The 23,655-nt window shown below is 34.8% G+C and overlaps 1 protein-coding gene and 1 pseudogene across 1 annotated transcript; one reads left to right on the forward strand and one right to left on the reverse strand.

Moving 5' to 3' along the window:
• Positions 1 to 6,753: 6,753 nt before the first annotated feature.
• Positions 6,754 to 7,935, forward strand: LOC149191112 (WUSCHEL-related homeobox 6-like). The gene is made up of 5 exons (XM_089410670.1): positions 6,754 to 7,098; positions 7,184 to 7,270; positions 7,411 to 7,506; positions 7,590 to 7,679; positions 7,831 to 7,935. Exons 1-5 carry the CDS (start codon positions 6,754 to 6,756, stop codon positions 7,933 to 7,935), a joined length of 723 nt encoding a protein of 240 aa, XP_089266796.1.
• Positions 7,936 to 22,615: 14,680 nt separating this feature from the next.
• On the reverse strand, positions 22,616 to 23,191 carry LOC149191113 (pathogenesis-related protein PR-1 pseudogene; annotated as a pseudogene).
• Between the last annotated feature and the right edge of the window lie 464 nt (positions 23,192 to 23,655).

Consider the following 23,655-nt stretch of genomic DNA (forward strand, 5'->3'; position numbering starts at 1 on the left):
ACTTTAGAAAAGCTTTCTACACCGCTCCTTGACATCATTTATGACAAAGACTTGAGGAGATAATGATTCCTCTTGAGTTGAGGATCATTGTGATTGGAGTGTATGAGAACATTGTCGTCACGCTTAAAACTACTAAGACTTGGTCTAAAGAGATTAAATGAAACATCCACATTAAGCTAGGTTGTCCCTTATCCCCCACCCTTTTGGCATTTCAATTGATAAACTAGAAGTGTATTTGGAAGAGCACCAAGCTTCTTGATATGATCATTACTCATCTCCTTTATGTCGGAGATAGTGTTCTTCTAGCCAAAATCCATGAGGATCTTGACAAGCAGCTTAAAATCCTCCATGATTACTGCTCTAAGATGGGTATGACTATTAACACCAACAAGACTAAAGTCATGATAATTAAATCGAAAAGGACCAACCATGACAATTTCATTATGATGAACTTAGAGAAATTTTCTTCATATAAATGTGTAGGTATTAGTATTCATCATGCGAATTAAATCGAAAAGGACCAACCATGACAGTTTCGTTACGATGACAATTACTTAGAGAAAGTTACTTCATATAAATGTGTAGGTATTAGTATTCATCATAAGTTTGTGTAGGTATTAGTATTCATCATAAACTCAACTGGTATTATAGCATTTAGAAAAAAAATTATTAACCCTGGAAAGCTTACTATGAGAGTGAAAACAACTGCAAGATGAGTAATCTCTGGGTTTGTCTATGCTCCCTTTAACGATTCTGAAGCTTTTTCACCAGTAATTCTCCCTACAATGCAGCTATCGGCCATCGTCATGCCAGAGGTAATGAGTTAATATTACCGTTTATTTTTCCAAATCGTGTTATTTTCTTTTTGATCTTATAGTTTATCAGTACATTGGATACCGGTCAGAGTGGCTACAAATGAACTATTCATGGATCGCTAACATTTGGTTGGTTCTCAGGGACATGCTACCACAGATGATAATGACGAGAGAACGGCTATCAACTTATTTCAACACCATCCCACTGGTATGGGTGTGCCTCTCGCGAATCCGCAACCTGTACAGGAGATGAGAGGTAAGAATTTTCATATTTGTTTTCTATTTTGCTGCATTTATTTGTTTACCAATGCAGCGAATTTGTGTCTACTCAACCTTTCCGAAGCATTTTTGCTAGAAATTCTCCCTACACAACAGATATGGGCTTCTCTGATGCCTGAGGTAACGAGTTAAGAATATCTCAAAACTGTGTTATTTTATTTCTGATTTTTTTATTTCTTTCTGATTTCTTTATTGTGTTGCTAAGAATGAGCTATTAAGGATCGCTAACATTTGGTGAGTTATCAGGAACATGATATTACAGTTGATCATGAGACAATAAAAGCTGGCAATTTATCTGAACATCGGACATTAGAGTTATTTCAATTGCATCCTGGTATGCCTCGCGATTAATCCGCAACCGGTAAAGAAGTTGAGAAAATGTGACAAATCTGATGCTGGAAAATAATGCATAATTTTTCTCCTTTCATTCCTCACCATCTCCATAATTTTATCCATTTCATTCCTTGGCATCCTCGCAAATAATGCAAGCGCCCGGTGCATTTGTATTTAGCGATCTTCTACATAATAACGTTGTATGCATCGGTGCTTGGACCGGAAGAACGATAGAATGAATTAATTTTAAAATATACTAAGTTTTTATATATAAAAATTGTGTATTAATTTATTATTTTTATTTTTTTAATAATTGATTTTAATATATCTATATATATATATTATTAATATTAATGAGCATAATATAATTGATATATTTGTGGTGGATTTACTTGAGGTGCTAGTGACCATATCTGATAAAGGTTAGGAGTTTATACTATAAAGTTATCAATTATTATTCACATGATACAAAATTAACATGTTTCGAGAGTGTATACCATTTTTCGATTACGGTGGCTTCATAGTTCTACCATCTAGAATATGAAGCTCTTTCAACCAACCCAATGCCCAGAGGGTGAATTCAATATTAAATTATCAAAAGGCTTTCCGTCAGCTTCATCAACAGTGAATTCAATATACGTAGCTCTACTATTTGCGCAATGTGAAGCTCTTCTAAAGTTTTTTTTGGTTTCCCAACTTTGTTCTATTATCTTTCATCTATATTGTCTTAATTATGTTATTTCTTGTCCTTTCCTATTTCATTCATGAAGGGAGTTCTAAACTTTGTATTGGAAATATACTTCCAAGAAAGAATTAAGGCATCCTCAGTTTTGGCTTCAATTATCACACTTTTTCAACTTAATAAATTCTATGACTTTGTTTATTTAGAAGTGTTTTTTATTAGAAAAATAATTATTAATTCAAAATTATTTAAGTTTTACCTAGATTCAGTTTATAAATATAGATTAGTTTTATGATCGAGTTATAGTAGATAGTTTGATCAGTATTATTTAATTTTATATTTTTTTTTCTAAATTAGCTTAAAATTTCTAATATAAATATAAGTTGTTTTATGAGTGAATTAGAATTAGCTTAAAATTTCTAATATAAATATAGGTTAGTTTTATGAGTGAATTAGAGATAATAGTTTGATAATTATTATTTAATTTTTTTTTAAATTAGGTTAAAATTTCTAATATATATAGGTTCTAAAAATATTTTAGAATTTTATATACATTTAAGATCTTAAAACATTCAAAGATATTATTTGATAATGATGTAATTTTTTATTTAAGTAGACTTTTGGAAAATATTTAAATTTTTGAGATAATTTTGGTAAAATTAATAATCAAAATAATAGCATATGTTAATACATCTCTCTAAATTATATCTAGAAGACTTAATTAATTTCTTGATATATCATAAAACAACAATTATTCATTGTGTATGAACAAAATGATCATAGAAGAATTTACAAAATTGTATTATATTTCTTTGTCTATTGATAAATGGCCATTACCCACATTAAGTTTGTGGATGCAACAACCACTAAAAACTTCTTTCTATATTTGTAGCATGCTTTTCAGTATGGCCACTTTAAATCAATATTGTATATTTTAGCTCAACAAAGTCACATATTCCATTAACATTTTATTAATATGTACTCTTCTTTTTTTTTTAATTTTCTTTAATTTTCTTTAAAAGATGAAGATAGTATGGTAGTATTATTTAGTATAGTATAAAATCTATAAAACTTACTAAAATTTGGAGTACTATAATTTTTCAAGTTTTTTCAACTATAACTTTTCAAAAACAATTCACTTTTTTGAAAAAATATTTAAAAGTATTTAATTTTTCTATATAATTTTATTTAAATTAATCATCAAAATAGTACTATTATTCAACATATATATGTATATTATATTAATATAGGTACATCATTGTCTACTTAATAGATCATAAAATAATACTAATTATTTTCTATAAATAAAAATGGAGCAAACATTTTCCAAACACATAGGTGAGTTGTGGCAACTCACTTCAAATTAAATTTCATCCATGACATAAACATGAATTTTTTTAGTGTCTAATTATTTGTTTTTTTAGTTCAATAAAATTACAACTTTCATTAGCACTATATTAACTTATTATTCAATAATATTTCTTTAATTAATAGGAAAAAAATACAATTTATATTTATAAATTTTCATATATATATATATATATATATACATATATATATATATATATCCTTCTAGAGTAGATTACTAACCAAAATTCATTCATAATCATATTTTATCCCCATGGTTTGCCACTACAAGAGAAAAATGTAATTTTTTTAGTCATCTAATCTACATAGCTTAAATAGATTCATAACCAATGAGGTAGGATCCATTTAGTATTGAGCTTAGCTAGTCTATATAGAAGTGTAGAAAAATGGCCTCGAGGCCTCCTAGGAAAACATTAAAAACTAATACAAGGCAAAGAACTCACTACTCTACAAGGAGTAAGAATAATATGAAAACAAAATATGTTGTACATCGAAACATGTTAGCAGGAAGTGGACACATCAACTAGATATCTTGGGGTGCTCAGATACACTAGGCCTTTCACATGAAGTAGGAGGGTTTATTTACACACTAACTATAAAACCATATCATGATGTTTAGCTTGCAAATCATAATCTATAGAAGAATTTCACATTTTCCTTGTGCCTCAAGGAGGAATTTTCCCATAAGAGCTTTCATATACTAGTAAAGGTCAATAGTATGTAAGTATTGGTTCTTTTAGATTTTGGTGTGCCTAGTATCCCACACCTAATAGGCCATAAAAGCCACTAATTTAATGTCTGTGAATTCATACTTGTTAACTAAAACCTCTACAAATGCTTGAAGAATTTTCTTTTGGACTTTAAGTGGGGTGTGCATATGAAAGCGACGAGCTTCCCTATGAGCCTGAAGGTGGGTGAGCCTGAGCACCTCCTTCAGCTGTCTTTAAGGATACCCTATGGCTACATGCTCATTTCCTAAGAGTGGTGGAAGAGGAAAGAGTTGGAGTTTAAAATGGTGAAAGAGTATAAAAGCATAGTAAGACTAGTGAAGGGAGTGTTTGAGGCAGATGGATAAGTATAAATTGAATAGAGAAAGGAGACATTGAAAGTAAAAGGCACTGAAAAGAGGACACTAGTTAAAAAAACAAGGTTCAACAAAGACTACTAGGAAATTGAGAAAATGTCACTAGGGAAACGAGGAGAGACTGCAAGTAGGAAAAAGAAAAATGTTAAATACCTATAACACAATGTGACTCGCAGGAGGCAGACTGAGCAACAACGGGATTAGTTCAGTAGATAATGCAACTAATTTCGATACAACACTTCTCCACATCCATTTAAGTAGTGCAACCGATTTATACAACTAAGCCTCAAAACTATCTTTCAACCAAACACATTTATAGAATCAATCACAATGGGGGAATCTAGCTCATGAGGACCTAGTCCTTTCCCCCTCCAAAAGATGGAAAAAACATTGAGAGGAATCGAAGAACCTGATTGAGTAGCAGAGTACCATTGGAAAAATCTGTCTCTCGTTGTAGTTGAGACATAAATGATAACCTCATAGCCTCCCTTAGAAATCATTGATGTGCATCCATCTAGATACTTCCTTATATCGCCTTCTCAAGTCATTAATGACATCATAAAACTTAGGGGGCCGTCTATCATCATAAGTTTATATAAGGGACAATTGGTAGATGGAAGCAACAACACCTCCCCTGGCAGTTGAATGGGGTGACAATGATAATACATACCCCCTCGAGATTTGCTTAGTGTTCTTCATCTAATTCAATGCTATCTCCCTATTTATGAAAAAGAATAATCCATGATAATGGGAGAGCAAAGAGTGGTAGTTTTGCAAGAACGAGGAGGATTCTCTATTGCAAGAACGAGGAGGATTCTCTATTAAAGGAGAAGAGAGAAGAAAATTTAGATTAGAACATCAAAAGTTTTCCAAACACTCTATATCCTCGTTATATGAGTGTTTAATGCATGAAAAAATAATAATAAGAAATGCAAAAGGTAAATTATACAGAATAATTTTCAAGCCTCTCGCTAAAAGTAATATTTTCCACTCATGAGCCATTTATGAGTTTTCTTAAAGATGATATAACCATTTGAGAATTTCCTTCAGCAATATTTTATTTTAGTTTTACAAAATTCACCACATTTATTTATCTTTTGTTTTTAAAATTTATGTATGGGTTATTATTTAATGTAAATTAATAAATTGAAAATTGAAAATTTATATTTTATCTAATAATATTGATATTAAATAATAACTGGTTCCCGAACAGTCGTAACAGCATGGAATGTTTTTTTAAACGGGTTGTATGATTATGCTTTGAATTTCCATTTTCATATGACATTTTAAATTGATAATGATTTATTTAACCATATCTTCTTTTTTTTGGGAAACAAATTCTAGTAATTTAGGATCCCAATCCGATGATGTTCTACGGTCACATCTACTAATATCGTAAACTCGCAACTTTCCCACATGCAACAAACCGAGGCGAGTATTTTTCATGTTTTGCCCGTTATTTAGTACATCATATCGATTTTGATTTTCTGCTGTCAAAGCCGTGTCGACTCTATAATTCAAATTCATCCTGATTTTGAATGTAAACGGTCAAAGCATAGGCTTCGGAACTCAAAATTTATGTTGTATGATGTGGTTGGTGATATTGAAAGGCCATATAAAAGTAGTTAGCCAGAGGAGCAAGAAACCACGGAACATTTAAAGTTGGCGAGAGGAGCAGGAAACCACACAGCACATTAAAGTTAGAACGTGGGAAAACCTATATCATCAGAATAGGTTTCGGGATTATTACATCCCATATCATGCGTATCCAAGGAATAAGTTGCAGGTTATTACAAGTGATCCAGATTGATAACTGCATCCACGAGAGAGGAAGGATCTGTTGAGACTGAAATGCGATTAAATAACTGGTATGGATCTGGTAATTCTTTTCCAACAAGTATAGATTTAAATGTAATTAGATAACTGTGTTTTGGTTCTGTCTTTCTTTGAGTCTTTCTAAATCAAGGACAACTTGACAACTCCCATGGTCATCTCCATCTACAGCTAAAATCTGCTGCATGTAACTTCTGCAATTCTTGGAACTTGGATTTTGCTGCGATCCCATCCCTTTCCTTGGCTTTCAATCCACATCCACACGTTGCATTCAGTTCACATCCACACATCTCTTTCTTCTTAGGAAAGTGTTTAAGCAATAGCTTTTGGCCAAAAAAAAGGATCAAGAAAACAGAGACATGGCAGAGGGTCCTCCCACCAAGAAGACTGAATGGTCTCCTACAGTTCATCAGAAAGCTGTACTGAAAACTATTTTCGCTGAAGGAATCCACTCTCCCAACCCTAATGAAAGAAAGGAGATTGTCCATCAACTGCGCAAGCATGGCCCCATTGAGGACAAGAATATTAAAAAGTGGTTTAGAAATCGTTTAAATAAACGTACGTGGAAAGAGTTCACAAAGGCGGCCATCAAGATGCAGAGGGAGAGAGAAGAGAGAGAGGCGGCCATCAACCAGTTTGTTCAACCACCTTCTTTCGCAGGCACATCGCACACAGATGGTAAGCTCTTGGATACGTCCTGCAATGTCCCAAAAAAAATCACGAACATTATATTTCACTATAAGTATAGCCAGTACTTCGCGATTTTCTCTTTTTTGTTAAATACAATAGATTTTTGTCTACTCCTTTAACGATCCCGAAGCCTTTTCACCAGAAATTGTCCCTACACAGCAGAAATCGGCCATCGTCATGCCAGAGGTAATGAGTAATATTACCATTTATTTTTCCAAATCATGTTATTTTTTTTTTGATTTTTTAATTTATCAATACATTGAATATCAATCAGAGTTGCTACAAATGAAGTATTCATGAATCGCTAACATTTGGTTTGTTCTCAGGGACATGCTACCACGGATGATAATGAAATAAAGACTCTCAACTTATTTCCACAGTATCCCACTTATATGGGTATGGCTCGCGCCAATCCGCAACCTGTACAGGAGATGAGAGGTAAGTGTTTTCTTCTTTTATCATATTTGTTTTCTATTTTCTCGCATTTATTTGTTTGTCAATGCAGCGAATTTGTGTCTACTCCCTTAACTTTTCGGAAGCATTTTTGCCAGAAATTCTCCCTACACAACAGATATCGGCTTCTGTGATGCCTGAGGTAACGAGTTAATAATAGCTCCAAACTCTGTTATTTTCTCTCTGATTTCTTTCTTTATTTTCATTCTGATTTCTTTCTTTTCTTTCTGATTTCTTTATTGTGTTGCTACGAGTGAGCTATTAAGGATCGCTAACGTTTGGTGAGTTATCAGGAACATGATACTACAGTTGATGATGAGACAATAAACGCTGGCAATTTATCTGAACGTCGGACATTAGTGTTATTTCAATTGTGTCCCGGTATGCCTCGCGACTAATCGCCAACCGGTAAAGGAGTTGAGAAAAAGTCACAAATCTGAGGAGTTGAGAAATGTTCGCAGTTCAAATGGCGAATAACGCATGTTTTTTTCCATTTCATTTGTCAGCATCTCCATAATTTTTTCCTTTTCACTCCCCGGCATCCTGGCAAATAACGCAAGCTACCGATAACTCTGTATTTAGCGATTTTCTACAGAATAACGTTGTATGCATCAGTGTTTGGACATGAAGACCTATAAAATGAATTAATTTCAAAATATATAATTTTTTATTTATAAAGATTTGTATAAGTTTGTTAATTTAATTTTTCAAATACGATATGAATTTATTAATTTTATATTTCCTATGATATAATCGATATATTTATGGTGGATTTATTTGAAGTGCTAGGGACAATATCTGATAGAAGTTAAAAGTTTATATTATATAATTATTAATTATTATTCACATTATATAAAATTAACATGTTTCCAGAGTGTATCCATATTATTAAGAATATATGCATGCACACTACTAGGAGTGCACACAAGCTCGTAATAATTTTTAAGTTTAATATTTCTTTTTCTACGGAATTTTACATCCACCGAGTTTTTTTGTATTCTTAAACATTGTATTTGAGATGTTAATGGTCAATAAGATTTTATAATTTTCAATTTCCGTGGATTTATATATAAGTGACAGATATTTAGTAGAAGATTATAGTTTTTTGGGTTAGTAAACAATAAGGATTTGAACCAGTGATTTATATAGCAAGAAGTGTTTTAAGTGCATTTATTCACTAATAATCCAAAACCCCATGAACGTTAAAAGATTATAATTTATACTATATAATTTATTTTATTTTGATGACTTTTTTATTTTAAAAAAATGTATTTTAAAATATTTGATAGCTTAATAAATGCAAAATTAAAATAATTTTTTTATTAATAATTATTAATTATATAATTCTGAACCCCAATCTCCATGAGTAAATTCAATATTCAACTATCAAAAGTTTTTTTCATAGCTTTATCGATTTCGGTGGCTCTACAGTTCTGCCATCTGAAATATGAAGCTCTTTCAACAAACCCCTCTTTCAGCAAACCCAATACCGAGCAGGTAAATTCAATATTAAATTATCAAAGGGCTTTCCATCAGCTTCATCAACAATGAATTCAATATATGTAGTTATACTGTTTTCCCAATGTGAAGATATTTTAACGTTTTTATTTGTTTGGGTTTGCAACTCTCTTCTATTAACTTTCATCTATATTGTCTTAATTATATTTTTTTGTCATTTCTTATTTCATTGATGAAGAGAGTCCTAAACTTTGCACTCGAGAATACTTCGAGAAAAAATCAACGTATCCTAAGTTTTCGTTTCAATTATCACTCTTTTTGAATAACAATTTTTTTGAATTCATGTATTTATAAGTGTTTTTAAAGCAAGCAAATAATTATGAATTAAAAACTATATAATTTTTACTTTGATTCAGTTTATAAAGTTGTAGTTGTGGTAGATAATTGGGTAAGTATTATGAAAACCATTTTAAAAATTTGGCTAAAATTTTATATATATATATATATATATATATATATTTTAGGATTTTTTATACTTAAGATCTTAAAACTTTAAAAACTTTAAAGGATATTTTTTATAATAATTTTATTTATTACTTGAAATTTGGAAAATATTTAAAATTTTGAAATAATTACGGTTAAATTAATAAGTAAAATAATAATATAGACCAACCCATTTTGTAAGGAAATTTGATTATTATTTTTTATATATCATAAAACAACAATTCTTCATTGTCTATGAACAAAAACAGAATAGAAAAATTTGCAAAAAATGTATTATGTTTCTTTATTTATAAATGGTCATTACCCACATTAAGTTTGTGGATGCATTAACCATCAAAAAAAAATTCTTTCTATGTGTCTTTCATGATTTGCAACATGCCCATTTTAAATCAATATGGTATATTTGTAAATCAATGTTGTCATTGAAATTATGACTATAATGTGTAACTGCGTTTACTAGACTCTCTTAGTAGACAATCACGAATTAGGAAATTAGGAGATTTGAACATAAAACTTGGTAGCAATACCTATTTTATATTTGCAAAAGACATGGCAAGTAAACTTTCCAAGAAAACATAAAAGAAAAAAAATCATATTAATTACAATAAAAATCCATATAATTTAAATAACATAATATGAATATCCAGTTCCGTATTTAAGCCCATATAAATTGAAATATCATTTTTTTGGGGACATCAATTCTATTAATGGCAATGATGTTTTTAGAAAAAAAATCCATGGCATTTAGGGCATCCTTGAAGGATTTGGACTGGGAGGAAGAGGGAGCACCCTAGCGTTTGGCTCTCCACAATTGAATATTAAGCCCATATAAATTGAAATATCATTTTTTTGGGGACATCAATTCTATTAATGGCAATGGTGTTTTTAGAAAAAAATCCATGGCATTTAGGGCATCCTTGAAGGATTTGGACTGGGAGGAAGAGGAAGCACCCTAGCGTTTGGCTCCACCATTTAGTATTGATACTAGATAGATTGAAGTGTCTTTGACCGTGTCATAATTTCTAAGTGACTTCCTTTCCTAAAGATGCGTACCTCCATGTAGCAAACTGAATAAAGAAAGATGGGATTCTTATGTGATCCTGAATTTTGGCCGCAAGTGAAGAGACAATATATGCAACGTCTACTTGCATATAGGAAGAACCCCTGAGATTTGCCTCATAAATCCTTAAAGTTAAAGATATTTGGAGTGATGGGGTTAGCATGGAGGTAGGGAGAACCCTGCAATAATTTTTTTCCCCTAATTTACCAAATCGTCAACAATAACACCAAGATCACGGGGTTCCGAAAAAAGGCAGAGCCCTGAAGCAAACAACGTCCCATGAAAATGGCATCGAATGAAGGTGATAGGGTTTCCATTATGGTAAGTCTAAAATTTTAATCCCTCCTTGGTGCTCAAAACATTCAACATGAACGCAAAAATTTGGCTTGCTGAAAAGATATCGTTACTTAAAAAAGATTGAATTGTACACTTATGTACTCACACTTGTTAGGACATAGATTTCAATGACTGTGATAAGACTTAAAATATTGCAAGAAGATTTTAGTGTGATAGGAGGAAATGGTTGAACATGATTTCCAAGTTGTTAGCTTATTGTTAGGCGTGATTTTCTTGAAATTGAATTAAATTTTCCACATCTATGAACACAAAGGAAGAAGAAATTTAAAACATGAACTATTCACTCAATTAGCAAGGAATTACATATTTACACATAAACACATACCAAAAAATGTTCTACATTTTTTGAATGAATATTATTAAATTTCGAATATTTTTTCAGGCTAAATTTCGCAAATTTTCACATTAAATTTAAAGTGATATAAAACCTTGCAACTTGTACAAATATTCCTTTACTATTAAGGAATAAAAATTTGAAAAGCATTACAATACTAAATTGATACAAAATCGAAAGATTTTTTTTTTTAATAAATAAAATACAAGCAAAGATTTATCGTTGACGTAGATGATGCATAATGCTTAATTTCACCATATAATTGTATCCGTTAATTCTTTACCAACTATTGAATTTATCTTCCCTGGAGCGTTTACTTTAATTTCTATTATGCATCTACAATTGATTTGTTTAATGTAGTCTCATTTTCACTAAGCCCTCGTATGGTGCAAATGAACACTAAAGATTTAGAGATGCAAAAATTCAAATCCGCATAGTTATATCAATACACAAATTCAAAGGATGTTATTTAAAAAACCTCCCTAGATTTGAAAAATCTAGAAAAATATGGGAAGTGCAAAGTCATACATATTCTATGCCTTGTGTTTGTATGCATGCACTTAATTATACTCTATTTCAAGTATGAAATTGTAGAAATCGAAGTTATTTTGAGTGCTAATTCTTCAAGTATGCCCATTAGTGCAGTAACAATGATGCCATTAACACATTATGAGCTCCACTTAAAGAGCGAGTTGAGCAAAAATCAAAATCACTGGGAAAATGCAATAGTTCCCTATATTAACCATTCTTCAAGCTTAGTGGTCAATGATATGCTTTCCATTGGGCGACACTGATGGGATTGGTAAGGTAATCACTAGGTGGATACCTGGTCGAGACTCATACATGATTGATATGTACAGTTGGAAGATTAGTTGAGAGGATTGTTATATTTTCCACCACATTTTATTTGTGTTTCCAAATGTTGAAGTCTTACCCTTAAACCCTTTTGCGTCATACCTGCATAATATCCATTTAAAAATAGGTTCCTACCTTCTTCGTAGGGAGGCTATAGTAGCCAATAATTTTTTGATCTAGACTTACTAACTGGTTTTTTCTTTGGAACTACATATGTTTAATTTGTGAGAGATTTTTCGGCGAAAATCACATGAAATACCATTTGTCTATGCGTTTCGAACCGACCAGTGTGGTTCATTGTCAGGACAAGTTGAAGAAACAAATCCAGCTTAGCATGTTAAATAGTCTGAGTAGAGCCTCCAACAGCTAACTTGACCAACGGCTAGTCTTGACTTTAGGACTGGGGTCAATTTTATTTTTTTTATTTAATTAGTTATATTTAGAACCAATCCCTTAAAAATATATATAAATATATATAAAATAATTTTAATTGGTGTCTATTTAAAAAGTATTATTAAATAATTAAAAAATTAAAGGTTAATTAGTATGTAAATGGAAATTAGTTACATAAAGGACCTTTCTTATAATATATGAATAAATTATATGCATATATAAATAGAAATATATAAAGTAATATTAATAGGTTGTTAAGATACAAGTTAGTTAGAATTAATAAATATAAATATAAAAAATAAAAATAAATAAATAAATAAATAATAATAATAATAAATAAATAAAAACGAGAAAATAATATTAGGTAAACTTAAAAGTCTTACACACAAACAAAAAATTCATAAAATAAATAAATAAATAATAATAATAAAAATAATAATAATAATAATAATAATAAATAAATAAATAGATAAATAAAAACGAGAAAAATAATATTAAGTTAAGTTAAAAAAAACAGGAAGACGGCAGAAAAATGACTAGGAAGAGAGTGCTGGGACCCAACACCTACTGATTTTCCAGCCATCCTCTCTATTGAGACTGCTTGGCCTCTTTTCAATCTCAAGCGCTTCCCTAAGTTTTCGATGATGGAAGTGCGAAACCTTAGCATAGGAGATTGTTCACTCCATTAATCAAAGGATTAGTGAGCACGCAGCGGACCTTAAGCACAGGAGAGCTAAGTCTTCCTCTGTAGCTAAACATGCTGAGAAAACCAATCATCATGTTTATATTGAGGAGGCTAGTCTTATTGCTAAGGTTTCGCACTTCCATCATCGAAAATTTAGGGAAGTGCTTGAGATTGAAAAGAGTTCAAGCAATCTCAATAGAGATAATGGCTAGAAAATCAGTAGGTGTTGGGTCCCAGCACTCTCTTCCTAGACAATTTTCTACCCTCTTCCTGTTTTTTTTTTTAACTTAACTTAATATTGTTTTTCTCGATTTTATTTATTTATTAATTATTATTATTATTTATCTATTTTATTTAGTTATTTTTTATTTGTTTATTTTCTGTGTAAGGCTTTTAAGTTAACTTAATATTATTTTGCTTGTTTTTATTTATTTATTATTATTATTATTATTTTATATATTTATATTTATTAATTTTAACTAACCTGTATCTTAACAACCTATTAATATTACTTTATATATTTATATTTATATATGCATATAATTTATTCATATATTATAAGAAAGGTCCTTTATGTAACTAATTTCCATTTAAATACTAATTAACTTACAATTTTTAATTATTTAATAATACTTTTTAAATAAACACCAATTAAAATTATTATATATATATATATATATTTTTAAGAGATTGGTCCTAAATATAACTAATTAAATAAAAATAAATTTTATTTGACCCCAGTCCTAAAGTCAAAACTAGCCGTTGGTCAAGTTAGCCGTTAGCCGTTGGAGGCTCTGCTAAGACTATTTAACATGCTAAGCTAGATTTGTTTCTTCAACTTGTCCTAACAATGAACCACACTGGTTGGTTCGAAATGCGTTGACAAATGGTATTTCATGTGATTTTCACCGAAAAATCTCTCACAACCTTGATATGGATCACAAAAACCTCAACTCTATAATGTTTAATTTGATTCGGAGAATATTTTGCAACCAACCCTGCTCCAACAAACTTGTGCATTAGGTCTTTACTAATAGTGAATATATCAACATACAACAATTGTTTTCATTAGATTTCTCAAAATTTGGGTTGAGAATTTTTTTACTTTGTGGGGTTGATGTGTGGCTTTTGACCTTGAATTCACGGTGAGAATTGTCTTGGCCAAATTTTACATTGAATATCCTAGCTATCATTATTAGGCATAACAACTACATTTGAAATAGAAAAGTACATTAAATATATGAATCCTCGACTTGTCATTACCTTCCATTAATGGTAGATTGCTTAATGCTAAAAGGGGAAAACGAGTTTGCATAACACAAAGTGTACAGAGAGAATTTAATATTGGGCTCATTAGTTTAAGAAATAATTTTTTTTTTTTTTTGTTATTTTTAAAAATATAATTTTGTAAATTTTAAAATGAAAATAATAATAAAAGTATTAATACAAATTAATAATATATAATTCAGAGTTCGTTCACATTAGCTATATTTAAACAAATTATTCAAATGTCCGCATTGGGCAAGGAAACTAAGACTTATGCTTCTTAGCCAACTGGTTATTAAGCTATTGGGCCTAATAGTCTATATTCTACTGGTCCTATATCATATGCTGAAACTGGTCATGCTCCTCCTGTATATGCTGGTGGTTCAATAGGGGACAGACTATGCATCTACTCCTCCTTATTAAGCTATTACTTTCTATGCTACTGCTCCTAGATCTTAGTAGACTTTCGCTATTAGGTCGTTGTGGATATTTTCTCTACACCAATAGAAACCTCCTCTCCCTCTCCCTTATGGTCGAGCGGCCTAGCGACATCTCTCCCTCTCCTTAACAGTCGATCATGCTTACGTATCCTTATGGTCGAGCCTGCTTGCGCATCCTCTCCTTATCAGTCGAGACCCTGACGGACCTTATGGTCGAGCAACTCAAGTTTCAATTTACTTATTGGGTGGGGGGGCTTATGGTCGAGCCCCGTTGCCGGTCCTTATGGTCGAGCGGCCTAACGGCACCTTATGGTCGAGCCTTAAAGTGCATCCTTCCTAGAATGTAGTGGATTCTAATGGATGAATCATATTGGCTCCTCAGTGGGATATTTCATAGTGTTACCCATAAGAATTCATAAGGCAAGGGTAGAGCAAAGGTGACTAGCTCCCTCTCGTGTCTACGCACGATTTGACGATTCCTGGCTTCATCAATTGGTAAGGGGAGACAACACTCCATCGTCCTAGGATGAAGGCAGTAAGTGTAAAGTCTCGGTAAGGTGGGTTGATCCAGTCTGTAAAGAGAATTTTCTATTCCCCACGCACTAAGCAGCGATTAATTAAGCAAGTGGTATAGGGGTAGTTCTAGGTCTTCAGGTGGGTAGGGTGTGTGGAAAAACTGAGATAAAGGGACGGAGTCACTCACTATTCATATGGTGAGGGATTGATTGGCTGATCAAGTCAATACAATAGGAAAAAATGTGTACCTAAGTCCAATCACTAAGTTTGGTGAGGTACGAAAAGGTTGGTAAGTAACACATGAGTAAAGTGAGTAGGCATATACAAGGACGAATGGTCGTGTGGTCGTGCTAGCCCAAGCAAGCCCGTAAACTCTCAAGGTGCACAACAAGTAAGCATCTCAAGTTCCTGCCAGCAATGTAGTCAGAATTCCTTTCCAAACAAGTAAGTATCCGTCTGCCTGTCCCAAAAAGCTCTATAGTGGTACCGAGCAGAAGAATTCCTAAAGTGTATCCTGGGCAAGGCTTGGCCAGACCAGAAGAAACTCTGTGGTACCTAGAAGATAATGCGTGGTACCAAGAATACTTAATAAGGGGTTGTAGGGTAAAGGGTGAATAGAAGAGTAAGTGATGTACCCTCGATTCTTGGCTGGCTAAAGCAATAGGTTCTAAGTAAGATTGTGTAATGTCTGCCGTCTTGATAAGAGGTCAAAATAGCAGTTCCATCCAACTAAGAGATTAATGAAGCAAGTGGTGCAAGTATAGGTATTCTAGTGGGTAGGTTGTTTGTCAACACTGAAGGTAAGAGTAAGGTTGTTTCATTCATGTCGTCCCGACCCGAAGAAGTATGGTGCAGTAGCAACAAAGATGAATGAAGCAATAGGTCTAGGTGTTAATCTAGGTAACTACAAGGTTCATGCATGAACTGAAATACATGTAGAGGTCTATTCATTCCTAGCCAGTGGGTTCCAAATGGATGAATCTATCATCAAGGCTCAGTCGAACCAGAAGGTGTAATATGTGGTACCTAGAATGATAAGTAGGGGTAAAGATTCAATATCGCAATACCCCCGCATTTATGGCTTAAGCAATAGGTTCTAAGTAAGTAGGGGGTAAAGGGTCTATAGGTGGGTCAGGTGGGTTGATAGCAGATACTAAAAGTGATAAGTAGGGCTCTTCCTAGCTAGCCAGTGGGTTCAAATGGATGAATTGTATCATCAAGGCTCAGCCGAACCAGAAGGTGTAATATGTGGTACCAATAATATCTTATGTGGTAACTAGAATAATAGGGTAAAGATTCAATGCTGCCTTTTTTTCCATGCACCCACGCACATCCATAGGATAAGGTACCCCACGACCGGTTCCACCGAAGCCATTGACAACCCTCGTCCAATCCTGCAAGAAGTAAGACGACCAGCCAGCCATGCCATAAAGCAGTTGATAATGGGTGGTCAGGACTATCTTCGAATGGGATCCTTCAATAGTTCATGGGTCGCGCTCGTAATCCTAAACTTCGTTATGTGGCATTTGAAGGTGCGAAGCCACTTGTCCCTCTGGGGGCAAGGTGCGAAGCCGCCAGAGAATAAATAGGAGGGGCAAGGACTTGGAGGGGCTTGTGCTTCCTAGTGCAAGGACCCGACAGGGGGCTCGACTGATAAGGAGAGGAACTTTAGTTACTTTCCCTCCGAGGGGAAGGAACGAGAGAGACCATCGCGTTTTAGTTACTTATTTGAGAGGGGCCACCCAATAAGTCAAATGAACGGAGAAAAAAAAAAGAAATCTAACTCCTTAGACTCTTTAGGAGCCTTAGACTCTTTAGGAAGGGAATAATGACTCTATACCGCGTAATAGATAGGATATTTTGAGGTTTCATAACATGATTTATTAGTATGTATAGTTCTTGCCCCCGGAGGGACAAGTGGCTTCGCACCTTGAAGATTTCAAAGTTGGGATTTCTTTCTATGTAGAGTAGGTATTAAGATTAGGATTATTATATTTGTTGAAGTTATAATAATAAGAACAGGAAGTAGAAAGAGAGGACCGGCAGGGTGCGTAAACACGCTCGACTGTTAAGGAGAGGGGCTCGACCACCGGGAGAGGATTATAATATATATTATTATGTAAAGCTATTAAGAAGGTCTCTCTATTTGTATAGGATTGAACATGAATATATTTATAGAGTTGAAGTAACAAGAAAATAGATGAAGACTTTAGGATGGTCTTATCTTTCAGAAGATAACTAGAGGACCGGCAGGGTGCGTAAGCACGCTCGACTGTTAAGGAGAGGGGCTCGACCACCGGGAGAGGATTACAACTCATCTTTATCTTCATATTGGGATTTCTTCTTTAGGTTCAAGAGATGAAGAAGTTGTCTTCTTTAAGTATGATAAGTTGAAGAGATAAAGAAATAGGTATGATGTTTGTATTAAGAGTGGTAAAAATAAGAATAGTTGGTTGTTGAAGGTCATCATTAGGAGTCTAGGAATCTAGTAGAACTCAACATCAAGGATGATAACCCTATAACAACAGCAAGGATGATAACCCTATTTAGTAAGTGACACATATAAATACTCTTTCACCTAGGAACCAATAAATCACACTAACACCCCAAAACCAGACTCTTAATACTCTTTGACCTAGACAGTAGGATTAGATAAGGGAATAATAAGACTCACCCCTTGTGATTCATAACTCATTGCTCATGCTGGGAAGGGCGGGTATTTGCGTTGGCTTTAAGGTTCCTTTGTCTGTCTTCATGATAGAGGTCCTTATGTTGGGTGTTTATCGATGTTTTGTATTACTATGGACTGGGGTCTTCTGTGAGAGGAACTGCTATAGGGCTCTATCTGCCTCCGTGAATCCCTCTGGTTAAGGCCTTGAGATCCTCTTTCCTTTGCTTGCCTTGACTGACCATGAGCTTGGTGAGTAAGCTAGGTGAGGTTGGTCTGGGTATCCAAGGTAGTAAGCATGGGTAGGAAGGAAGTTCCATGGTATCAGATTGATTTGAATTCCTCAGCGATAAGTCCATTTGATAGAGGGACCATAGCATAGCTCGGAGATGATGTCTTTATCAAGGTTAGGTTGAGTGAAATAAGGCAGGTCTAGTACGGGTAGTAGGCTAAGTAGGTCTGTATATCCAATGCCTATCTATATGGATCCTTGATTCCTCTGGATTTGGTGATTCATAGCTCATGCTCCGAACATGTTTCAAGGACCTTTAGGTGCTCGACTGTTAAGGAGAGGATGCGACAACAGGCTCGACCAAAAGCCCCCCCACCCAATAAGTAAATTGAACATTTTCGTTCGTTCTAAGGTAACGTCATTCCTCCTCACGATACACCTATTTGGGTAGTTTATCGATGGTTTTGTCTTCCTATTGAGCTAACTCCTCTCTGTCTGTTGCTTTTCTCTTAGCAGTAGTCCTCTCCTTATCAGTCGAGCATGCTTTCGCATCCTCAGAGCTCCCCTGCAGTAAGAAAGAATATATCTTCTGGGTTGCCTCTTCGCTGAGCTGTTTTGTTAGAGAGTGATGGGCTTGCCCTCTTTGCTGAGGTTGGATTGCTCTTAGCTGCTCGGATTCCTCTTAGCCAGCCCTCTCTGAGTCTTAGCCCTGACTTGGTTTCACAAATCATATCTCTTTCTTTGCTCTGAGTCCAATATCTCTTTCTCTTCTCTGAGTCCTAAGTAAACTAACCTGACTCTGAGCCTAAGAATTCTTAAAGCCATATGTCTCTTGGTTCTCAAAAGAATATAGAAGTTGTCTGAACTATGAGCCTCTCTTACTACCTCTCTTACTATGAGTTTCTCAAGGCTTTCCCTTAATGATGGAGTATAACCTACTAATGCTGGAGTATCACCTAAAATATAGAACCTACGCTACGATGGGGGTCGGGGGACCCCATGCCTCGTGGTGAATAAGAAGAATATCTCCTTGTGTTTGTTGTTCTGAGCTCTGACCTAAGTTTGGTGACTATGAGCCCAATGTGAGCTCTGACCTGAGTTACTTGAGCCCTGACTTTAGTTACTTGAGTTGATCTTCTTGGTCTCATAAGAAAAGAATATATCTGAGTGTGAGTGTTAGTGTTCGCCCTGAGTTTACTGACTGCTCAGCCTGACTTTGAGTTTGATTTTATTGCTTCTTGTTTCATGAGTTTGAGTTTCTTCCATTCAGTCCTCCTGCTCGACATTCGCAGGCTAGATACATCATTATCGCAACTGATTATCTCACTAGGTGGGCAGAAGTTGCTCCTGTTAAGGATTGCTCTGCAGATACGGCAACACGGTTCATTTTTTAAAATATTATCACCTGGTTTGGTTTTCGTAGAAATTGAACCAGTGATTAGGGAACTCACTTCATCAATCAAACTATTGCTACACTGACCCGATCATTTTTGATCCAGCATCATAAGAGCAATCCTTATCATCCACACGCCAATGGTACTATAGAAGCCTTCAACAATATTTTGGAGAGATACCTTGCCCCCCGGAGGGACAAGCGGCTTCGCACCTTACTCAAGTTTGTTCTACCAATCAGGATGATTGGGATGAGAGGGTTCCTGCGACACTTTTGGCTTATCGAACTACCACTAAAAGATTGCATAAGTACACTCCATTTCAGCTTGTTTACGGGAGAGAAGTTGTTGTGCCTGCAGAGTTCCTGATTCCTATACATTGCTCAAGCTACAAAGATGTCTGATGATACTTCTGTTGCGGAATGGCTTCATGAATTATGGGATTTAGATGAGCATCGATTCTTGGCTAATTTTCATCAAGCAGTAGAGAAACAGAGACAAAAAGCTTGGCATGATCGCCACATTAAGAAGAAGTCTTTTGCTGTAGGAGAGAAAGTCCTTCTCTACGACAGCAAGTATCTGAAGCATCCTGGTCAACTTAAGATGCACTGGTTGGGGCCTTTTATGGTTGCGGAAATCAGAGATTCTGGCGCTGTTCGACTTGCGCAATTGGATGGAGTTATCAGACCTGGATGGGTGAATGGCGCCCGCCTGAAGCCCTACCATGCTACTTAATTGACATATTCTCATGGCTCTCTGTCTGAGAGCTTAGGTTAGGTTTTAGTTAGGTGTATTTTGAAACTTTTCTTCTTTTTCGTAGTTCTGTCCTGTCTAGTTGCGGCAGACCGAAACCGATTGTGGTCGGGGAGGTCTAGTCATAGTTATTAGTCCAGTCTATTTTATTTCATTGTCTAGGTCAGTTGTCCATGTGTTGGTTGTGTCCAAGTCATCCCTGTCGAAACGGTCTTACCTGCCTCGTCAGCTGTCACTTTTCATTCCTGTAAGTCGTACATTCGTCAACAGTTACCTTTTTGGAAATCTGTCTTGTCTGCTCTACCGGATTACTGATTTGACACCTCGGGAATTGTTTTACCGTCAACGTACACTCCTCGGATCTGCCTATATCCAGCTTTATTTCGTCAGCCTTCAATACGACGCTACCGCATTTATGTCCGGTCATTTCCAGAAATGGAAACTTGTGGTCATTCCCGCCGCGTTTTGTCTATAAGTACGGGGTACATTCGGCACTGCTTATCAGTTTGTTTTTTAGTCCCTTTCATTCTTCCGCCCTGGCGTCCTGTGCTCAGTCCGCGTCCATCTCTCGCCCACGGCCCCCTGTCCTCTGTGTCTATCGCTGTCAATCTATTTCCATGGGTCGAGCTACTAAAACTGCTGTTCCTGCCAAAATTCATGATCCCTGAGTCGAAGTTTAAGGTGATTGGCAAGGCAAAGTCGAGAAAGTTCATCTTGTTGATCACAATTTCTCAGATGGATACTTGTTTCCAGCTCTACGGCCTGAAATGTACCTTGATTATGTTCCCTTGATGTCTGGTGAGATTGTACCTCAGATTAAGTCCTCTTATGAGCCACTCCAGAAATCCACTATCCCGATACTTAGAGATTGACTTGTTTTTGGTACAACTGGAGAATTTGCTCGATGTACCAAGTTTATCATCAATCGGGTACATCATGGTTCATTGTGGCTTGATAAGGAATATCCTATTCATGTGCATGATATTCATAAGCTGACAAGACTTTCTATGGTAGGTAAAGACGTTACAGTCGCGTTCCAGGGACGAAGTCACTCACTATTCATATGGTGAGGGTTCTTCCAAGCACGATAAGAAGAAGGGTGATTCTAATTTGTATCACAAATACGACACGCGCTGAGGTTGTCGTGGTGCTGTCATTGAGCATATCAACAATGATCATGTCCGTTTTGCTTGTCATCTCATCGCGGGGAAGGTGACCAGGAATTAGACTAAGGGAGAGTGCACGCTGGACACCATTTGCGTTGCAGAATTCTGTGCACAGGGAGCTGTTCTTAACTGGTGTAAGTATCTCCTTGCCCCCCGGAGGGACAAGCGGCTTCGCAGCCTTGATGAATTCCTTGCACTAGGAAGCTTAATCCAAGTACATAATTATAAAAAAAAAAAATTAGTCGAAAAATCTCATTAAACAAAGCATTGCCGTAATCTAAAAAGTATTAATATGTATCATGAGCTTTTCATACAAGAAATAAATATCAATCAATGAGGAAGCAATTTAACCTCTTCTTATGGGTGATGCTTATTAAGAATACAATCATTGAATTAATTAATTTTGTTGTTCATTTGTATTTCTATTTTATTTTGAAATCAATGAGGAAGCAATATAAATTCTTGTTATGGGTAATGTTTATTAAGAGTACCATCATTGCATTAATTAATTTTGTTGTTTATTTGTATTTCTATTTTATTTTGAAATAATCTTTGAACAAAATAATCTAGTATTTTTTCTTTTCTTTTAACTAAATATAATTTACTTAATTTAATAAAAAGAGAATAAAAAAAATATTGATTCAAATTAACTCTATATAATGTATAGTATGGTAACATAAGTTATATAATCATGGGAATTTATTCTATTATTTATCTGCATTTATTCCATTATTAGTTATAAACCCATTCTATTAGCGTTGAGTATCATCTTCACATCAATTATATTAATTGCCACAGTATCTCAGAGAAATTATATTGATTATATTAATTGCCACCGTATCTCAGAGAAACTATATTGATTGTAACTGTGTTTTACAAAAAAGAAAGCCATGTAAGAAATCGTTGTACTTATTACAAGTGCAAAAAATATTCATATTGAAAGAATGAATGTAATATGAGGAAGAATGTTCGTATTTAAATATACGTTCGCGTGTAAATTTCAGTAAGGCCTGCTTGCGATGTAGTTCCCTGGTGGATCATAATTGCAGGTTATGAAAGTATCGCCTGAATCGCATATAATCTTGGCGCAACCAACATTGGCGGTGGTTCTCCATACAACCTGAGTGTAGTGAGTGCAATCAGGTCCGGTGCAAATATTCTTGGCATAGTCAAACCATTTCTTCTCATCTATCCACGCAGCCACTGCCTGCGAAGGGGTCCAACCATGGCCGCTTCCCCAGAATATGTTCTCTCCGAAGGGGCTGTCCGAATGTTGTAGGAGGCAGTCGCCCCTTCTCTGTCTTGCATAATTGCGCGCATAATTTGCAAGTTTGCGATCCCATTGAAGAGGACCAACTCCCACCGCATTTCTTGCTTGATTGTGTGGAACCAAAAAGCCATCGATAAACGCGGCAGTACCGTTCATGTCTGCAGCATTCACCGATGACATTGCCGTCATCATAATGAGAACGAAAATGGAAATGGAAATGTTGCAGTGGCTCTTCAACAACGTGGTTATCCCCATGAGTATTGTGAATCGCCCGGGCTGCTGAATTTAGTACTAGTATCCGAATAAAAATACTAACTTCCTTCTGCTTCTTCGCAAATATGTGTATACTAACTTCCTTCTGTTTGTTCGCAAATATGTGTACACTAACTTCCTTCTGCTTCTTCGCAAATATGTGTATAACTAGCAAGCTATATCTGGAAGATGGTCTTTTTCTCTCTCCAACCACTGTGTATAACTAGCTCAAGCTGTATCGGTATATATAGCCACAGCCACACATGTTATTCATCAGCATTAGCTTTTACTCTAACCGGAAGGAGGACGAAGCTGCAATTTCTATTCCTTTGATCGTAAGGTAACGCTTGACGATTATCAGAGCGTCCACATAACTTCTTAATTTCACATGTTTGTTTGTGTCATACTCTATGTATTTGAATTTCAAGATACCTCTCTGCAGATTGCTAGGTGCTCGCTCTGTTGATATTGACGATCGATATGCGCAGACAAAAGTTGAAATATGAATACCTGCCCGC

The sequence above is a fragment of the Pinus tabuliformis genome, chromosome 3_1 (assembly GCF_031772625.1).
Source record: "Pinus tabuliformis cultivar Carrire ecotype Pingquan chromosome 3_1, CPIR1, whole genome shotgun sequence".
In the NCBI taxonomy this organism is placed as follows: domain Eukaryota; kingdom Viridiplantae; phylum Streptophyta; class Pinopsida; order Pinales; family Pinaceae; genus Pinus; species Pinus tabuliformis.